Below are 21,465 nucleotides of genomic sequence, written 5' to 3'. Positions count from 1 at the left end.
AAAACATTATGGATAAATATGTGTATCATAATAATACAGACATTCAGTTTGGCACAGTGAGTATTTTGTCTAGCTTTGTGTATTAGTTGTTTTCTTGACATCAAATACACCAAGATTAATGTAACTTTTCACTTTTAAACATACTGAACATTCATTATAACTGTTTTACTTGTAATTTCCACTACAGTTCATGCAATTTATTTGTTCTGCCTATTTATTCTAAAATGATGGACAGTGAACTGAAATAGAAATATTCCACTGAATGCCACTGAAATATTCTTTACTGTAATTTTGGTGGATAAACGCATAAATCACCCCTCAAATGTACTATAAAAACAAAAGAATATTTCAAGGAATTCAGTCTTGTATAAATACATATACCTGTGTGTGTGTGTAATATATGATATACACACACACACACACACACACACACACACACATATATACATACATGGAGTGGTGGCCAAAAATATTGGCACCCTTGGTAAATATGAGCAAAGAAGGCTGTGAAAAAAAATCTGCATTATCAAAAAAAAAAAAATTAAATCACAAAAATCTAACATTTTTAATTGAAGTAAAACAATTGAAACAGGGGAAATATCTCATTATTAAATAATGGGGGTCTGAATACTTACATCAATGTGACATTTCAGTTTTTTTTTTTTTTTACATTTGCAAAGTTATCAAACATCTAGATTTTGCTTTGTCATTATGGGGTATGGAGTGTAGACTGATGTGAAAAAAAATAATTTAAAGCATTTTAGCATAAGACTGCAGCATAACAGAATGTGAATATATATACACTACCAGTCAAAAGTTTTGAAACACTTGACTGAAATGTTTCTCATGATCTTAAAAATCTTTTGATCTGAAGGCGTATGCTTAAATGTTTGAAATTAGTTTTGAAGACAAAAATATAATTGTGCCACCATATTTATTTCATTAGAAAAATAAAAATAAAGTTTTTGAAATTGATGACTTGGACCAAATAATAAAGCAGCCAATAAGTGCCCAACATAGATGGGAACTCCTTCAATACTGTTTAAAAAGCACCCCAGGGTGATACCTCAAGATGTCAAGAGTACACGTCTGCAAATTCTAAGCAAAGGGTGACTGCTTTGAAGATGCTAAAATATAACACCGTTTTGATTTATTTTGGATTTTGTTTAGTCACAACATAATTCCCATAGTTCCATTTATGTTATTCCATAGTTCTGTTGACTACTATTATTCTAAAATGTGAAAAAAAAAAAAAAAAAAAAAAAAATGATAATAAAGAATAAGTGTTTCAAAACTTTTTACCGGTAGTGTGTGTCTCTCTCTCTCTCTCTCTCTCTCTCTATATATATATACACACGCTTGAATACCAACTTCTTTCTTGAATTATAGTAACAAGTACTCTAATATTGTGTGGTAACTAAGTGGTAGAACAGAACAATTGCTAGACAACAGGATATGAACATCCTATAGCTTCAGGCAGAATGACTCTGCAATAGATATAGTGAAACATTCATCATCCTGCAACTGAAAAACACTCGATTATGTCTAAGAGCTCTGACTTTTTATACTATGCACACTTAATGTTTTATTGTGGAGGCCTAAGGCACATTGAGGGATTATACTTCAAACATTAAAAAGCCTTAGCTTTAAAATGTTGAAATATATTGTAAAGAATATGAGGAACAAACACTGACTGGTTTAAAAAGATTACCTATCTACCCTTGAGATATAAGCAGTTGTTTTTTTTTGTTTTGTTTTTTTTCACCACCTTTTCACTCATTCAATTCTGCATGACACACTGCAGTTTAGCTACTGTGTCTGGGGCTATAATAAGAGACATGTATGAAAGCAGAAGTGACATCATCCTGTCTAGATGATACAAGAAGATGAGCTATTTTGTCTTTTAAATTATATCACACTAACCAATAAGCACCATAATTGGAAAATGCTTTTTTCTTAGGCAGAATAATCTGTAGTTTTATTGGACACATAACACTTTCACACAGTGAGGAACACAGACAACAAAATTCTTGAAATGAAAAAAGAAAAACCACATTTTATTGCACTTAAGTTATAAGAAAATAAAAATTCTAAATGAATTAAACAAATACACAATCCCTTTAAGGTTTCTTTTTTTTATCTGTCTGTTATGCCAGGCAGTTACATAACTGAAAAAATAAAACAAATCCAACATCTGATTTCTCAAACCAGATCATAAATTAAACAGGGGGAAAAAGGGGGGGGGGGGGTTGGAGGAGAAAGAACAAGATTGTTTTTAATATACAGTGTTAAACCACTTTCACAGTTCAGCTTGAGTTGTGTGACTTGGAGGATGAGACGCATTGTTTGGCTACTGATGAGGTTACGTCATGTTTATCTATGAATCGCTTTACCATTCAAAGAAACCATGAGAGCATCACCAATGGAGACCAGGTTAGCTCTAGCACTTACAACGTAATCAGATGTCAATTTCTGTACACTAAGACCACCTTTTTTTCTGCATGAACTTGACAATGTTCTTTACATCTGTAACTTTACGTTGGTTCCAACAATCTCATTTTTTAACAAATTAAAAACAAGAACTGAATTCTTTTTTGTCAAAGCATACATTTCCACACAGAACAGGCTGGCAGAGCTTTTGTCCCAAGGAATGTGTGAACAATTTGCTCAGACACACACCCGCACACACACTCAGTCATGCTCGCAAATGCAAAATAGATTTTACTCGTCCATCATTTAATCTTAGCTGGCAAACTCGTCTCTTTTTCAGACATTCTCCCTCCTCTACGCCTCGTAGAGGCACATTTGGCTCAAGTCTCAGTGGCAAAAAAAGAGAAGCTGTCAATATCTTGCTTTTGTTGGTGTGTATGTTTGTATCATTTTTACAAGTTCAAACTCTACAAGTAACTTTTTTCGAATTTAGTCTGGGACTAAAACGTCACAGCCAGTTAAAGTTCCATCTTATTTTTCCGTGTGTCTAGCAGCATAAAATCCAGTTTGGCCACTGGGATGGACAGTACTGGGAAAGAGTGGGGGATACATATTCCCAGGAATATATGGGACAACAATTCCCATTTCCCATAGAGCGCCAGCACTGATGAACTAACAAGATCAGACTGGTTGAAAAAAAAAATAAGGAAAGCAGGTCATCCCAGAATCCGGAGAGGCGCTGCTTATGGAGTAAAAAAAAAAGAAAAAAAAAAAATTACAAAATAAAACCCCCAAAATGTGGGAAACAGCAGAGTTGGTTTAGCTTAATACTGAGACTTGTTGTTTGCAACAGTAGGCAGAAGTGAAAATAAAATGCAGTACTTGAAAAGAACGCATAAAACTTGATTTCACAGCTGTTGATGTGAAAACCAACGAAGCAAAAACAACGAAACTCCCCCCCCCCCCCAAAAAAAAACAACAACGCATGAGGAAGAAAGGGATATTTGGCGTGTGCTGAGGTTGATGAGGACTGACAAAACTGGCTTCCTTTGTCTCTCTCTTTCTAATTACTCCCACAGTACAAAGCTCTTTTCATATCATTCTCCATTAAAATTTAATTTGTACTTTTTGTATACACTATTTAGCACTCCATGTCGCATTAGGGTCTCATGTATACAGTGTTGACTTGTTTTGATCAAAAAAATGTTTGTACATCTGGGTGTGAGTTTCAGTCAGGCTTGAGTTAAGTCACTGTGCAAGGTCACCTTGCAAGCTCAATCCTGTCTTCTGAAGACATTCTAGTCAGTTTCCTCCCCTTCCCAGAATGCTGTGGTGCATGAGCATCTGCCCCCACCCCCCCTTTCTGAAGGTGAACAGAACTGTGGCTGCAGTCGTAGGGAGTATGCCATTAACACGGCATGGCACGACAGGGTGAGATGTTGTCGACAACTTATCAGGGAGGTGGAGATACAATGAAGTGAGCAATAGGTCCTGGCATGGGGCTCATCAAAGAGACCCAAGGCAGGTTACTCCGCCTCTCCCCATTTCCAAACATAGAGTCCCCTCAGTTTACCCCCTTCGCTTGGCTCACTTCATGTCCACGTCAAAGTCCAGCACTAGGAGCTTGGTTTCCTCCGTGCCATTACGGCTGCCCACCGCACAGACGAGTTTGGTATTTGAGGCGCGAATGCGCCAGACCACGCCACCACTGCCGCCGCTCTCCAGTGTCACCAAGTTACGGATGAACTCGCCCGTCCGCAGGTCCCACAACTTCACCGTACCGTCATCAGAGCTGGTGATGACAAAATTCTTGTTGAACTGCAGGCATGTCACTGCACTCTGGTGCTTGTGGGGACCTGAAAAAGAAGAAAGAAAAAGATATGTTACATATTGACATTCCAGATGGAGTAACTCTTCAGATGCACTGCAACACAAAGCGCCAATGGACAGCGACAGGACATTGAACTGCAGCAACTTGTCATGGCAGAGAATGTGAGGAGAGAACATGTAACTATGGTTACAGAAAATACTGTGGGATAAATTACTTTGATTGTATGCCCTTGAGGTATTGAATTCAGCCAGCCTTTCTGAAAGACCCAAGCAAGAAATGTGCTTAGTCTGTTATCAACATAGAGTGAGGGATAGAAAGTATATACTGGCTCCTATTAACACTGCAGACAAAGACAGTAGAGTATGGTTAGCTATTAACAGCACCTATCATGATCTATCTGCAGTGTCAAATACTGAAGAAAAAACCCCACAGCATTATCAAATCTAGATAAGAAAACAGACTCTGAAGCTCATGAGTGAATGCAAACTAAACATGAAACATGAATTCATTAATGAATACCCATTAGCAGATCGCTAAAGTCAACAGTCTGAATGTAAATAAGACGGCCCCTCTCTATTAATGTGCAAGACACTATACACACACGCACGCTAGACACAGAGTGCCACAATAGTCCTTTTTTCTTTAATGATCACACTTCAAAGCTCTGCCTTTCAGTTGAACATCTTGTCTGGGGTCAAATGTGTGTTTTTTGTGTGTTGTGTGTATAATGTCAAACAAGAGTCATAGGTGATAACAAGAAATGCTCAATGATCTAATTAAATGACCTACAAACTGTAAAATCCCCTCTCCCCCACCCCCAGGCTCACCAATCAAGAGCCCTACCCCCCCAATTCCTTTCATAATGTATTCTATCCCTCATCTTCCAATAGATTAAAGCTCTCAAGATGCCAAGAGAGGCTGGGGATTATAAAAAATATCTCTTTGGAAACACAAACAACTGTGAGGTGCTTGAAAAATGTCACTTTACGCTTGAAGACTGCAAGATAAAATTATGTTTTTTAAAAGGTCACATTTACAAATTCCACGGGGTGAAGGTGGCGTGGGTGGATTTTGAGCATGTGTGAAACCAGCAAAAAACAAATTGCCAAGAAGCTTTTTTTTTTTTTTTTTTAATGCTGCACTTTATACTCTGGGAGAGTGAAGTTAAAAAGAAGCTTGCAGCTAAAATTATACTCTTTTCAACTGTGAATATTCAGTGTCGCATTGTACGATGCACCACCCGCATAGAGGTCACTGCCAAACCAAGCAACTTCCTATTGTTCAAAACTCGAATTTGCCTGTCAAAATTCACCAAACTTGAACTCCACACTAAATGAATATATTTCGCCCCCGGAATTTCACCGTACGAAGGTAAATGTGACCGCGCCTTTAAGCTGTAAGTTCTTCAAGGACACAAGATATTCATTTAAGATCTTTAAATTGGAAATGTAACCTTTTTTGACAAATTTAGGCACAAAACAAAAAGCCTGATTATAATTTGATGAGCTAGAGCCTTTGACTGAGTTGAGCTCAATCGATCCCTCTCACCTTGCAGTGTCTGTAGGCACTGGCCCGTTTTGATGTCCCAGATCTTGACGGTGGAGTCTGCATTTCCAGAGACCAGGATATTATCTTTGAGCTCCATGCCGCTGGTGAGAGACTGATGACCTGTGAGTGTGTGAATACAGTTTCCTGTCTCTACATCCCACACTCGAATCGACGTGTCCAACGAACCGCTCACCACGTGGATGCCGTCAAACTGTGGAAAGAGCGGATACATCATTATTCAGTAATTAATCCATGATATATGACTGTTGGCTAACACAGCATAGTCACTTGGCTTACTCTTCAAATAAGATAAACCCAAGAACAATTTGATTGAAACTATATAGCGTATGGAAGGGATTGGATTAATTTTTACAATGAGATCCAGCACAAGCTGCAGTTATGTTCTATTTCCTTGTTATTGCATTAAAATCACTATATTTGATTAAACTTCTCTAGTGTAATTACAGCAAGGCTCTTAACAAAATTATGGCTAAATGAACAAATAAGGACAAATGTTGTTTAGTACAGACTACAGCCCAAATGCTGTGTCCCACAGTTCTGAGTCTGTGCCAGTTATCAAAAGAGGCACAAAACTCTATCTGGCAAAACAAAAAGTTCTTATTGGCTGTGAGGGGTGTGTCCAAGATAGACTCAAAAGTAACTAAAAGTGACTGAGTATGACACATTAGCTGAAGACACCTTACAGGGTGTTGCATGTGCCGTTACACCTGAAAGCACTCAAGATTAGATAGAGTCACTGAGGATACATAGCTAAGGTAAACTGCACTCCAAGCAGTGGGAGGGGTTATGAAAGCTTTTCAAGAGAATAGAACAGGGTCAGAAATTACCAAAAGTGACAAAAATGCCCTTTACATTTAATATGTGGGGGCAAAACATCTAATTTATTTCTTAATATTCTCTTCTAGGATTAATTATACAGATTATAGGAAAAATTAGTTGATGTTGATTTCAACTGACAGGTTACAGTGTAATTATTCAGATTTAGATTTTATTTGAATGAACTCACTTAAGTGATGTACTTGAGCAGAAAGGATGACATAGTATATTTTATATGGTTAAAAGATATGATCTAAAGGTCATACATTTGAAAAAATGGCTATAATAAACAAGTACAGGGGCAAATATTGTCCCTTAATAGAAAAGTTATTTGTGACACTGGAACAGACACTTTAATAGTGCTGCTGTTTGGGTCAAATACCCTTTTAACCCATGTTCTGAGAAATGAGTGACGGTTGGGTTGAAAGATTTCTAAAATCATCAAAGCTTTCAGACACACATATTGTACATTTTCTTAGAGCAGATCTAAAAAAGGTAAAGTGGCTTGACTCTTTTTCTTGCGATAAAGAACTAAGAACATGCAGTTATCATTGGGCCCTCAGAGAGGCAGTTGAAGTGATTGAGCATTAGTTAGGCATGTGTGTCATGAGTTGGTAAATGTGTATGTTCACCTGTAGCGAGTACACTCTATTGGTGTGACCCTGGAGTGTGTGTAGGCAAGTCTCGGTTTCAGGGTCCCACACTTTCACCATGAAGTCATAGGCCCCGCTGACCACCCTACGACCATCATACTGTACGCAGCGCACGGCTGCAACATGACCCATGAGCACGTGCAAACACTGACCCGTCTCGATATCCCAAACCCGCAGTGTGGCATCCCGAGAACCGCTCACCACCCTGAGAGAAGAAAAAAAACAACAATCAAAAACTAAACAACACTATAAAAACACGTTTATCTTTTAAACAGACAAACCTCCAAGGAGTGTGCTTACATTAGAATATTTAACATGATAAAGTCCCTTTAATATTAGTCCTTTTTCAACTGAAAGGAGGACAGAATTTATTCATGGCACAATTCAACAGCCTGACACATCAAGCATTGCTTGTACCTTCAAAAGTTGTATTTACTTGTATCTGTACATAAATCAAGGCGGAAAAAATACATTTTTAAATAAAACAAACCATTGCCCTAGGACAAAGATTTAATAAATGTACTTTTTTGGGGGAAATTGAGCATTAAAATGGGTGCTGGTAAGACAAAGAGTAACAAAAAAATCTACTGTTGTTTGTGTTGAACGAAGCCTGAAAGCCTGAAGTCACTGCACAAAATAAGCAATCAAGCACAATACAAAGGGAAAATATGCACACAAACTACCCCTGAGGCATTGAAAACACTGAGAATAGTGGCATGCAAGCATTTGTGTTCTTTTACAAAGCAGCAAAGACCTTACAATTTATACCAGAGTATTCTGTGGATCATCTTTGCATGGTTAATATGTAAAGCTGAAACCAGATGAGAAATGTGCGGTTTAAATAGCACACAATCATGTATTGTATGCTTCTATTGAAAGGAATTATAATCTAAGAAGTATTATATAATATATAATACTTTGCTTAAAAGTAAATAAACTAATGCATTGTCATTTATCCAAAACCGATCATTTACATGATTTGTTCAGAGATCAGACTTATTTTGTAGCACATCATACAATGAACACACAGAACAACAAAGGTCACAAAACATGAAATATGACGAAATATTTAAGTAATGGCATAGGAATATAAGTAATGTAAAGGGCTTGTATATTAACAGCTGAGTAATCTGTATGAATCAGGATGTATGGAATAGATGTTAAGTGCCAAATTGGAGAACTGATGTGGTTTATGGTTACCTTTTTTCATGCAGGTGCATACAGCGCACTGTTGAGGTATGACCGTACAGCGTGTGGATACATTCTCCCGTCTCTGCATTCCAGACCTTCAGCGTTCGGTCTGTGGAACCACTGATAATGATGTTGTCTCTCATTTGAGAGGACCAGACACCACCTGTGTGGCCCACTAATGTCCGCAAACACTACACCAAAAAGAGAGAGAGAGAGAGAGAGAGAGAGAGAGAGAGAGATTTGCATCAACAGTTCTAGGAAACAAGACTGGACTCAGAATGTGTGCAATACCACATGTTTTCAATGTAGTACTGAAGGAGCAGACAACAAATAAGATTTAGAATGAATAACACAATGATAATGCACTAATTATGAGCACTCAGACCCATCAACTGGACCTTTACATAAGACATATCTTTTGCTTATCAAACATACAGTTGAAGTCAGAAGTTTACCTACACCTTAGCCAAATACATTTAAATTTGCAACATTTAATCATACAAAACATTCCCTGTCTTAGGTCAGTTAGGATCACTACTTTATTTTAAGAATGTGAAATGTCAGAATAATAGTAGAGAGAATGATTTATTTCAGCTTTCATTTCTTTCATCATTCCCAATGGGTCAGACGTTTGCATACACTTTGTTAGTATTTGGTAGCATTGCCTTTAAATTGTTTAACCTGGGTCAAACTTTTTGGGTAGCCTTCAACAAGCATCTCACAATAAGTTGCTGGAATTTTGGCACATTCCTCCAGACAGAACTGGTGTAACGGAGTTAGGTTTGTAGGACTCCTTGCTCGGACACGCTTTTTCAGTTCCCCCCAACAGACTGAGGTCAGGGCTTTGTGTTGGCCACTCCAATACCTTGACTTTGGTGTCCTTAAGCCATTTTGCCACAAATTTGGAGGTATGCTTGGGGTCACTGTCCATTTGGAAGACCCATTTGTGACTATGCTTTAACTTCCTGGTTAATTGTCTAAAGGCTTGACATCATTTTCTGGAATTTTCCAAGCTGCTTAAAGGCACACTAAGTGTATGTAAACTTCTGACCCACTGGAATTGTGATATAGTCAATTAAAAGTTAAATAATCTGTCTGTAAACAACTGTTGGAAAAATTACTCATGTCATGCACAAAGTAGATGTCCTAAGTGGCTGATGTCTTATGTTGCTTCAATATATCTTCATAATTTTCCTTCCTCATGATGCCATCTATTTTGTGAAGTGCACCAGTCCCTCCTGCAGCAAAGCACCCCCACAACATGATGCTGCCACCCCCATGCTTCACGGTTGGAATTGTGTTCTTCAGCTTGCAAGCCTCACCCTTTTTCCTCCAAACATAACGATGGTTATTATGGCCAAACAGTTCAACTTTTGTTTCATTAGACCAGAGGACATTTCTCCAAAAACAAGATCTTCGTCCCAATGTGCACTTGCAATCTGTAGTCTGGCTTTTTTTTTTTTTATGGCAGTTTTGGAGCAGTGGCTTCTTCCTTGCTGAGTAGTCTTTCAGGTTATGTCGATATAGGACTCGTTTTACTGTGGATATAGATACTTGTCTACCTGATTCCTCCAGCATCTTCACAAGATCCTTTGCTGTCGTTCTGGGATTGATTTGCACTTTTCGCACCAAACTACGTTCATCTCTAGGAGACAGAATGAATCTCCTTCATGTGCGGTATAATGGCTGTGTGGTCCCATGGTGTTTATACTTGCATACTATTGTTTGTACAGATGAACATGGTACCTTCAGACATTTGGAAATTGCTCCCAAGGATGAACCAGACTTGTGGAGGTCCACATTTTTTTTCTGAGGTCTTGGCTGATTTCTTTAGATTTTCCCATGATGTCAAGCAAAGAGGCATTGAGTTTGAAGGTAGGCCTTAAAATACATCCACAGGTACACCTCAAATTCAGTACACCTCCTATCAGAAGCTAATTGGTTAATTGTCTAAAGGCTTGACATCATTTTCTGGAATTTTCCAAGCTGCTTAAAGGCACACTTAGTGTATGTAAACTTCTGACCCACTGGAATTGTGATATAGTCAATTAAAAGTTAAATAATCTGTCTGTAAACAACTGTTGGAAAAATTACTCATGTCATGCACAAAGTAGATATCCTAAGCGACTTGCCAAAACTATAGTTTGCTAATTTTAAATCTGTGGAGTGGTTAAAAAATGAGTTATAATGACTTCAACCTAAATGTATGTTAACTTCTGACTTCAATTGTACATCAAATATAAGAGCTTACAGTCCCATACAAAGCAGGAAGGAGTGTTAATGGAAAAGCAAACAGTTTATTTCAGATGATATATTATATATTGAATGACACGATGAATAATCCATGATGATAAGAGCCATTTCCTCTGAATCCAATTAAACTGAATTCAATTTAATTTCAGAGGCAAACATGGAATCAAAGGTGCCTTTGTTTTTTTTGTTTTTTGTTTTTTTACTGTTATGGAAAGCGTTGCAAGTGTCAAAAGCGCAACCTCTGAACCATGGCCGATAAAAGCAGGAGATGTGAAAGAGGAGGTCTTAAGGCCTTTAATTTATAATGCAGCTGGTCCTATTTCTGCCTCCATCTCTATCATGATCAACCATAATACATCATTAATCTTTAGTAGTGGTGACCAACCTCCAAGACACCCAGTGCTTTCAAGCATTATCATCATATGTTGGGGGTTGAGTGAACAAAAGAGCAACCAATTAGGAAACCAATCCAATCCAATCAAACAATTAACAACTATTTCAAACCATTACTGTACTGGCAAAAAGGACAAATGAGGGAATTAAACAATGGGGTTAAAAGCAAAACACTTAATAGGCAAATGTCAAAATGACAGTCTGCCAACAGTCCAAAGCCTATTTCTTATGAACTTGTGATCAAATTCTACTACTACTCAAGGTTATTATCGTAAACTAACACTAAAACTAAATGTAAAAATATATATATATATATATTTTTTTGTAAATTGAAATATAAATACAAAATAACAATAGGAAAAACTAAAATTAAAAATAAATCAATTCATGGCTCTGAAACAATGGAAATGAAATAAAAATAATCTTGAATAAGATTTAGTTTTCGTTTTTGTTGCGGAATGTTTTTAAACCTTTAAACCTGCCATTACCGTAACATGAAGATGCCACTAGATGGCGATAATCGACGGCCTAAAACCTCATTGATTCAGCAACAGAGCGAGAATCACTACCAGAGGCGCAAAGCAGGTAGGCCAGATAAAAGTATTTTCACTCGTTCTGTCTTACCCTGTCAATCTGTGATTTGTTTTACATTTAATTTGGAACCAGTAAAGAGTTTGGTTTGAAGTTCAGCAGGGCTCGACATTAACGCTTGTCCGGGATAAGTGTATTTTTGAAGGGGCAAGTAAAAAAGTAGCCTGAATGTCAAATTGCGAAAAAATAACCGGCTATATTTGTGATATAGCCAAGGCCTTATTACATAGTTCTTATTCTGCTGTTGAAAATAATAAAGGGCATGTAATTTTATAATTCACTAGCGATCTAGGAATAGCTGCGCCCTGAAATACATTTCAAAATTCCGCCAAAATGCCATCTTGATGAGGTATTCATGTAAACTCAGAGTGTGATGTCTAAAGGGAACGTAAACAGTGGGGGGAAAAGCAGATTTGTATCAAAGCATCAGACTTGTAAGTGTTAATGTAAGCTAATAGACAGCTGCTGAATGTGTGTTGTTAATTTCAAACAACCATAACAAGTATACCACTCAATGTTCTTGGCTAGATAACTTTATAAGCTTTAAAAAATATTCATGTATTATACAGTACGTTATACAGTGAAGACCAGAAGTAGTTTTATTTAGTATTTTTCTGCATGTTTACTTGATACTGCTGTTAAAAACATTTAAAGCTGTTAACAAAAGCACTGTTTCTTAATTTTGCATTTTTTGTTCTATTACTTTTAATTTATTTCTAATCATTGCTATATTGTTATTTTATTACTGACTGTTTAGTAGTCTTGAATAATTATTTTAGTACGATTCTTACATAACAAAAAAGTTTGTTATTATTTGTTGTGATAAGCTGGTATCAAGAATTGTCAAATGTCACTAACAACTACAGAAATTTTGATATTGTAACAATGTACTGTATATATATTTTGCATGGTAAATCTTGCTGCAAAAACATGAAAAAGTAGATCTCATTCCATAGATGTGTGAGCACCCCTGCTGTAGATAATGGAATGAACTACATGGAGATGGAGGCTTTTCTTTCTTTGACTACCATATGTGATATAATATAACTACCATTTGACAATAGCCTCCTCCCCTACCCAGCGCACTTTACATTTCTATCCCAGAGAACCGAGTTGATTGCAGAGCTGTACTATTAGCAAGGCCATTTCTAAGCATATGGGGGTCCTAAGCGAAATCCTACTTGGAAGCCACCCGTAATAATAATATTTACAAATTGGACATTGGGGAGTCCAGCAATACGACCTGAATTACACAAATGCCTGTTTCCCCCATTCTCCAATATCCCTTAATATAAATACTAAAACTAAAATAAAAACCAAATGTACTGAAAAACTAAAACTGTAACTAACAAACAAAACTAAAACGAAACTAAATTTGAATGAAAAATTGAAAAATAGAAATAAAAGCTAAATAAAAAATTCAAAAATATTATAACCTTGCTACTACTATTTGTAGTGTCCATAACATGCCAATGAGAAAAGGGAGGGGGATAAATCATGAATATTAATGCGCTTCTTGCTGAATTATGCATAAGATGTTCTGTTCCATAATGAGTATGTGTTACTAAGGCGATGGCTCTTTCCCATGGAATGTTGAGGTGGTTTAAATAATGCCAGTGAGAACGGAAAGCTTTCAAGCCTATGCTCTTTGGTGATTACAGCCTACTCAGGTTGTGTCTGGGAGAGGACCTTTGAAACCAACTGGCTTAGGTGTCTGTTTATCTGCCCATTCAGAAACCATAAAAGAGCAAGTCTGTTGCATCCATGAGGCATGAAGATTAGCATTCTGTTTGAGTGGCTGGTGGGAAACATTTGAAGCCAAGGATCGAGGTTTAAATGCATTTGAGTCTCCCTTTCCAAATTCCACTCATTTTACAGTCCACATCGAATCTTAGGGAAGATGATATGGTGTGAATAGTGGCCAGGGTGGTGAAGTTCCAGTTCCTATTTTGTTCCATTGTCTTCCAAAAATTCAGACAATGGACATCTAAAGCAGCATTTCAACACCACCCCCCTTCTCAACATCCAGCATACTGTTTTCTATGCCATTTAAAAGGGGTGATAACTGAATGGCCAGGACTGACCCATATTTACCATAGATATGACTGTGTTAACTGAAGCCCCAGAAGTCCTCAGATGGTGAACAGACTGTATGGAACAGCTGTTTTCATTCCTAACCCTCCTATTTTCATACAAAAAAGTTCTCTCCCATCTGGAATAGCACTATTATTAAACCAAAGTCTCCAATCATTTGTGGGAATTTTAGTTTGGAGAACATCTGTCTGTTAAACACAGTTGAACAAGCAGACTTGAAAACAAGCTGTTTGAGGAGGGAAAAAGTTAAACAAAGATAAAATTATAGTGTGCCATGTCATGGAATGATAATCGTGAGCAGGAAATATTTTTTAGAGCCAGGCAATGGACAACACTACGTTTAGCTGACAGTACCCATGGAAACAGCCTCATGGCTGTGCGTATGGTTGGAATGGTAAACACAGAGTGCTTGAGAACAAAATTAGCAATGCTGTAACCACCACATTACACCACAAAACCAAAGCAGTACAAAGCTTTGAGAAAGAAGACCATTTAAAAGGTCATTGGGGTTGAACACAAATAAACCTAGTTTCAGATGAAGGGTTTGGAACTAATTATCCAACTACAGCAAGAGATTTCCAGCGTTGAACACTTTTTGGCGGCCACCCTGGCAAATTCAATGACATTCATCTCACATTCTGAGCTTCATAAGCACTAAATATGCTTCTCATCTGACACGCACAGGTGTTTCACGCGCGCTATCTCTGGAGCACGCAACTGTGCAGAAGTCCAGCTGGCTGCCCGATATTTGTGCTCCAGAGAGAGGAGAGTTTACAACACTGTGTCATGTGCCACAATAAAGGGTTTTTAAACTACACATCATCACACTTACTAAAAAAAAAAGTTCAAATGATGTTTGATATTAGTAAACAACCTGGCAATGTTTGCCTTCAGATATTGATATATTCTCTATAGAGACGACTTAAATCATCAATAAAAATAATGTATATTTGTTAAAGAGTAGGAACAAACATTTTCACTAAAAGAACAGTCCCACATCAGTAAGATGCTGTATTCATGGAGTCAGAAGATAACTAGCCTAGAAATATTGTGTTAATTAAATCAAGTTAATTTAGTTTGATTATAGCATCTTGAAGAAAACAAAAACTGTCAAATTCAAATTGTTTCACATGCTTTGATGATCAAAAATAACTTGTACAGTATATCAAACATAGACATAATATGCAACTTCATAATAACGTAAAATAATAATTAATTGCAACTATATAATAAACCAACTTCACGAGTGTGGACTGTGTACATAAGCCACCACCGGAGACAATTTTTGACCCAGGAATAACCCTGTAAAGTTACCATAAAACCTATTTAAATGTCTTTAGAGTGGACGTTAAATCCATCTAGATGATGTTGGACATTTATGCTCATCCAAGAGCAGTTTTATATATTTTATGTAAAATATAATGTTTGACATAGGCTATGTGTGCTAGATCAGCATATAAATGTAATCTCCAGCTGGGTGTGTTTGCATCTGAGATGCAAGAATGGGTGGAGGGTTGGGAAGGACTGCTGCTGTCTGCATGTTAAGGAGTTGGTGGTCAGCCAAAGGTGCAGTCTGAGTCATGGCTGGAGAGAGGGAGGGGGAGGAGAGAGCTGCAGGAACTGAAATGTAGAATAAAGTGACAAAAATGAGCATGAAAGAGACGTGGGTTTCAGAACGAAAATAACCAATAAACAAGTAGATGGCAGCCAGTGTTGTTGTCATAGTGAGAGGTAAAACTTGAAAAACAGCCATATACTCATACTCTCCAAATGACCTCCACTCTCCTCTCTGTAGCACGTTCTGTCACACCCGAGTTGGTCTCTTGTGCTACAGTAAACATCTCCACGAAGGGTGACCTCGAGTGGCAGTTAGCTGCTTCCCAACCCATTCCTAACAGGGCACAAACATCTTAAAGCTGTGAGGAAGTTTTAGTTTGTTTATGTTTTCCACAAAACCTTTTGCTGACACCAAAACTTTCCACTCCACAGGTGACAAGATACAGGTGCATCTCAATAAATTAGAATGTCGTGGAAAAGTTCATTTATTTCAGTAATTCAACTCAAATTGTGAAACTCGTGTATTAAATAAATTCAATGCACACAGACTGAAGTAGTTTAAGTCTTTGGTTCTTTTAATTGTGATGATTTTGGCTCACATTTAACAAAAACCCACCAATTCACTATCTCAAAAAATTAGAATATGGTGACACGCCAATCAGCTAATCAGCTCAAAACACCTGCAAAGGTTTCCTGAGCCTTCAAAATGGTCTCTCAGTTTGGTTCACTAGGCTACACAATCATGGGGAAGACTGCTGATCTGACAGTTGTCCAGAAGACAATCATTGACACCCTTCACAAGGAGGGTAAGCCACAAACATTCATTGCCAAAGAAGCTGGCTGTTCACAGAGTGCTGTATCCAAGCATGTTAACAGAAAGTTGAGTGGAAGGAAAAAGTGTGGAAGAAAAAGATGCACAACCAACCGAGAGAACCGCAGCCTTATGATTGTCAAGCAAAATCGATTCAAGAATTTGGGTGAACTTCACAAGGAATGGACTCAAGGCATCAAGAGCCACCACACACAGACGTGTCAAGGAATTTGGCTACAGTTGTCGTATTCCTCTTGTTAAGCCACTCCTGAACCACAGACAACGTCAGAGGCGTCTTACCTGGGCTAAGGAGAAGAAGAACTGGACTGTTGCCCAGTGGTCCAAAGTCCTCTTTTCAGATGAGAGCAAGTTTTGTATTTCATTTGGAAACCAAGGTCCTAGAGTCTGGAGGAAGGGTGGAGAAGCTCATTGCCCAAGTTGCTTGAAGTCCAGTGTTAAGTTTCCACAGTCTGTGATGATTTGGGGTGCAGTGTCATCTGCTGGTGTTGGTCCATTGTGTTTTTTGAAAACCAAAGTCACTGCACCCGTTTACCAAGAAATTTTGGAGCACTTCATGCTTCCTTCTGCTGACCAGCTTTTTAAAGATGCTGATTTCATTTTCCAGCAGGATTTGACACCTGCCCACACTGCCAAAAGCACCAAAAGTTGGTTAAATGACCATGGTGTTGGTGTGCTTGACTGGCCAGCAAACTCACCAGACCTGAACCCCATAGAGAATCTATGGGGTATTGTCAAGAGGAAAATGAGAAACAAGAGACCAAAAAATGCAGATGAGCTGAAGGCCACTGTCAAAGAAACCTGGGCTTCCATACCACCTCAGCAGTGCCACAAACTGATCACCTCCATGCCACGCCGAATTGAGGCAGTAATTAAAGCAAAAGGAGCCCCTACCAAGTATTGAGTACATATACAGTAAATGAACATACTTTCCAGAAGGCCAACAATTCACTAAAAATGTTTTTTTTTATTGGTCTTATGATGTATTCCAATTTTTTGAGATAGTGAATTGGTGGGTTTTTGTTAAATGTGAGCCAAAATCATCACAATTAAAAGAACCAAAGACTTAAACTACTTCAGTCTGTGTGCACTGAATTTATTTAATACACGAGTTTCACAATTTGAGTTGAATTACTGAAATAAATGAACTTTTCCACGACATTCTAATTTATTGAGATGCACCTGTATGTGGGTAAATCCTGTTAACACATCTCAGAGAAGCCAGATTAAGTAACTCTTAGCATCAGGCTGGTCGTGACGTGACAGAAAGAAAGATGTTGCCCTAGTGTCACTATATCAGGAATATTCTACAGGAATTTTAAAGCTGAAAGATGACAGGCATGTCTGTGCCACTGGCAACAGAGGAAACCTCCATTGTTTCAGTGAGCTGGTGGTTGTCTCTGAAGTTTGAGCATGAATCCCTCTCGTTTCTGGAAGAGGAACCGCAGATTAGTCTGACAGCTCTCAGAGAGACGGAGAGAAAAGGAGAGCATGTACAGCAGAATAAGCATGTGCTACATATAATCTCTGCAGTGGTGACATCGCTACAATTAATGTACCAGGTAAATCAAGCCACAACGTTAAGATAAACCACAGGGTAGACCAAAGGTTTTCAACTGGTGGGTCGCGACTCAAAAACAGGTTGCAGATCAGTTCTGATAGGTTCACAGATGGCAGCAATAAAACGATGCTTAAAAAAAATAAAAAATAAAAAAATAGAACTAAATCATATAATTGTGCATTGTTAGGACAGCAAAAAAATTTGTGTAATGAGGGAGGGTGTGGTGAAAGTGACTAACACCTTATTATCAAGGTGTGCATAATTATTAGGCAGCTTCAATACCTCAGGTAAAATGGGCCAAAAAAAGAGATTTAACTGACACTGAAAAGTCAAATATTGTAAAATGCCTTTCAGACAGATGCAACATTCTTGAAATAGCTAAACTATTGAGGTGTGACCATCAGACAATCAAACGTTTTGTTGCGAATAGTCAACTGGGGCGCAAAAAACGCATGGAGAGGGCGCAAATTAACTGCAAAAGACTTATGAATTAAACATGAAGCAACCAAGAACCCATTATCCTCCAATGCTGCCATATTCCAGAACTGCAACCTGCCTGGAGTGTCCAGAAGTACAAGGTGTCAAGTGTTCAGAGACATGGCCAAGGTCAAGAAGGCTGAAACACGACCACCACTGAATATATTCACAAGTTGAAGCGTCAAGATTGGGCAAAGAAATACATGAAGACAGATTTTTCAAAGGTTTTATGGACAGATGAGAGTGACTCTTGACGGACCAGATGGATGGGCCTGTGGCTGGATCACTAATGGACAAAGGGCACCACTTCGAGTCAGGTGCCAGCAAGGTGGAGGAGGGGTACTGGTATGGGCTGCTATCATTAAAGATGAAGTAGTTGGACCTTTTCAAGTAGAAGATGGACTGAAACTCAACTTTCAAACTTACTGCCAGTTTCTGGAAAGTACTTTCTTCAAGCAGTGGTACAGGAAGAAGTCCTCAGCATTCAAGAAGGCCATGATCTTTATGCAGGACAATGCTCCATCAAATGCATCCAAGTACTCCACAGCTTGGTTAGCCAGCAAGGACCTCAAAGATGCACAAATAATGACTTGGCCCCCTTCCTCACCTGACTTAAATCCTACTGAGAACTTGTGGGCCCTTCTCAAACCTGAAATTTACAGTGAGGGAAGACAATACACCTCTTTGAACAGCATTTGGGAGGCTGTGGTTGCTACTTCAGCGAAAGTTGATCGTGAACAGATCAAGAAACTGACAGACTCCATGGATGGAAGGCTCATGGCAGTTACTGAAAACAAGGGTGGCTATATTGGTCACTGAATATTTTTGAAAGGCCAAAAATGTTAATTGTCATGTTGTGTTACTTATTTGTTGCACCTCCACTAAAAATTGAGAGTAAACAATTGAGTTGAAAAAATTCTTTTTGTAATTTAGTTGCCTAATAATTGTGCACACTAATAGTTGCCTAATAATTGTGCACACTTATATATTCCCCTGAGAAAGACAAAACTCACTTTTTCTTTTTTAAACATTCAGGTTTGAGGTTCAATAAAATTTTGGATTGACTGAGTGCACTGTGTTTGTTCAACAATAAAATTAATCCTGAGGAATACAATTTGCCTAATAATTGGGCACGCAGTGTATTTTCTCTCTTAACAACACACTGGCAACTGACTATCAACTGACAGCCTGAATGTCAATACAGCACAATACAACCTACTGTATATTTTATATATACTATTTATATTGTATATATACTATTCTATTTTTATTGTGTATGTGTGTTCTATATTGTGTGTATTGTATACTGTACATTGTATATTATTATTTGTATATTGTGTTGTGTGTAATTATGTGTATATTAGATATGTAAATTGTGTTGTGTAAATCTAATGTTTATTGTAAATTGGTATATGTCTCATCACTGTCATGACTGCAAAGTTGCTCAGAACTGCACCCAAGACTTTCACCCACTGTTGCACTTGTGTATATGGTTGAGTGACAATAAAGGGATTTGATTTGATATCTTCTCCCTCGTAACGAATATTATCCATAACAAGCAAATTAAAACTTAACCATGATTGTCACTAGCGGGCAAAATGCAACTATCGTTTCCGGAGGTCAGAGACGGCAAAGCGGCGGCGTTATCACCTGTCAGTCACTGAGGCTCTATGGCTGTTGGGGCACACCAAGATGGACGTTCGAACACTTCCAGTATCTTCACCTTCTGCTAGCAGTTTACAGTTGCATCAGCGAACCAGTTAATGCCATAAATAGTTTTTATTTATCAATTAACATCATACAAAGTCCAGTAAACATAAAAAAGCTAAATCAATATTTGGTGGCCACCTTTGCCTTTAACACAGCCCCAACTCTCATAGGTACACCTGTACACAGTTTTTCTTGGTTGTTGGCAGATAGGATGTACCAAGATTCTTGGAGAATTCACCACAGTTCTTCCATCTGTTTAGGCTGTCTCAATTGCTTCTGTCTCTTCATGTAATCCCAGACTGACTCGATGATCAGTGGGGGGCACTGTGGGGGCAATGCCATCTCTTGCAGAGCACCCTGTTCTTCTATTCTAATCTTTTCTATTTGCAAAATTAATGTTTGGGAGTCTAAAATTTATTTTTCCTATTGACACACCAAAGCTGAAGATATAAATAATCATCTTATGACAAATGTTTTTGTGAAACATCTAAAGTGCCTAAAACGTTTGCACAGTACTGTGTGTGTGTGTCTATATATATATATATATATATATATATACATACACACACACACATACATATACACACACAGTACTGTGCAACAGTTTTAGTCACTTAAGATGTTTCACAAAAAAACACACATACACACACACACATATACAGTTGTGCTAAAAAGTTTGCATACCCTGGCAGAAATTGTGAAATTTTGGCATTGATCTGAAAATACAGACACAATACGACAATACTTGAACAAAAATGAGCTGCATGGACTTTCCAGCATGACAATTACCCTAAGCACAAGGCCAAGTTAGCCCTCCAGTGGTTACAGCAGAAAAAGGTGAAGGTTCTGGAGTGGCCATCACAGTCTCCTGACCTTAATAACATCGAGCCACTCTGGGGAGATCTCAAACATGCAGTTCATGCAAGACGACCAAAGACTTTGCATGACTTGGAGGCATTTTGCCAAGACAAATGGGCAGCTATACCACCTGCAAGAATTTGGGGCCTCATAGACAACTATTACAAAAGACTGCACGCTGTCATTGATGCTAAAGGGGGCGATACACAGTATTAAGAACTAAGGGTATGCAGAGTTTTGAACAAGGGTCATTTCATTTTTTTTTCTTTGTTGCCATGTTTTGTTTTATGATTGTGCCATTCTGTTATAACCTACAGTTGAATGTGAATCCAATAAGAAACTGCTTATTGGCTGCTCACTCATATTTTCTTTAAAAATGGTACATATATTACCAATTCTCCAAGGGTATGCAAACTTTTGAGCACAACTGTATGTGTGTGTGTATATATATATATATATATATATATATACACACACACTGTATATACACACACACACACACAGTTGAAGTCAGAGGTTTACATGCACTTAGGTTGAAGTCATTAAAACTAATTTTTTAACCACTCCACAGATTTAATATTAACAAACTATAGTTTTGGCAAGTCATTTAGGACATGTACTTTGTGCATGACAAGTAATTTTCCCAACAATT

General features: G+C 37.9%; 1 protein-coding gene across 4 annotated transcripts in view; it reads right to left on the bottom strand.

Annotated features, from left to right (window-relative positions):
* Positions 1-1,961: 1,961 nt before the first annotated feature.
* LOC127443691 (F-box/WD repeat-containing protein 7) overlaps positions 1,962-21,465 on the bottom strand; it is a 252,595-nt gene continuing 233,091 nt past the window's right edge. For all 4 annotated transcript variants that reach the window (XM_051702481.1, XM_051702480.1, XM_051702479.1 and 1 more), the window contains 4 exons: positions 8,500-8,681; positions 7,279-7,504; positions 5,810-6,020; positions 1,962-4,286 (listed from right to left, as the gene is read on the bottom strand). In XM_051702481.1, the coding sequence (XP_051558441.1) occupies positions 4,018-4,286; positions 5,810-6,020; positions 7,279-7,504; positions 8,500-8,681 (888 nt within the window). In that variant the 3' untranslated portion in view covers positions 1,962-4,017. The remainder of the gene's footprint in view (positions 4,287-5,809; positions 6,021-7,278; positions 7,505-8,499; positions 8,682-21,465) is intronic.

Source organism: Myxocyprinus asiaticus, chromosome 7, assembly GCF_019703515.2.
Source record: "Myxocyprinus asiaticus isolate MX2 ecotype Aquarium Trade chromosome 7, UBuf_Myxa_2, whole genome shotgun sequence".
Classification (NCBI taxonomy): Eukaryota; Metazoa; Chordata; class Actinopteri; order Cypriniformes; family Catostomidae; genus Myxocyprinus; species Myxocyprinus asiaticus.
Note: the sequence above shows the minus strand (reverse complement) of the source record. Positions and strands in the feature narration are given on the sequence as shown.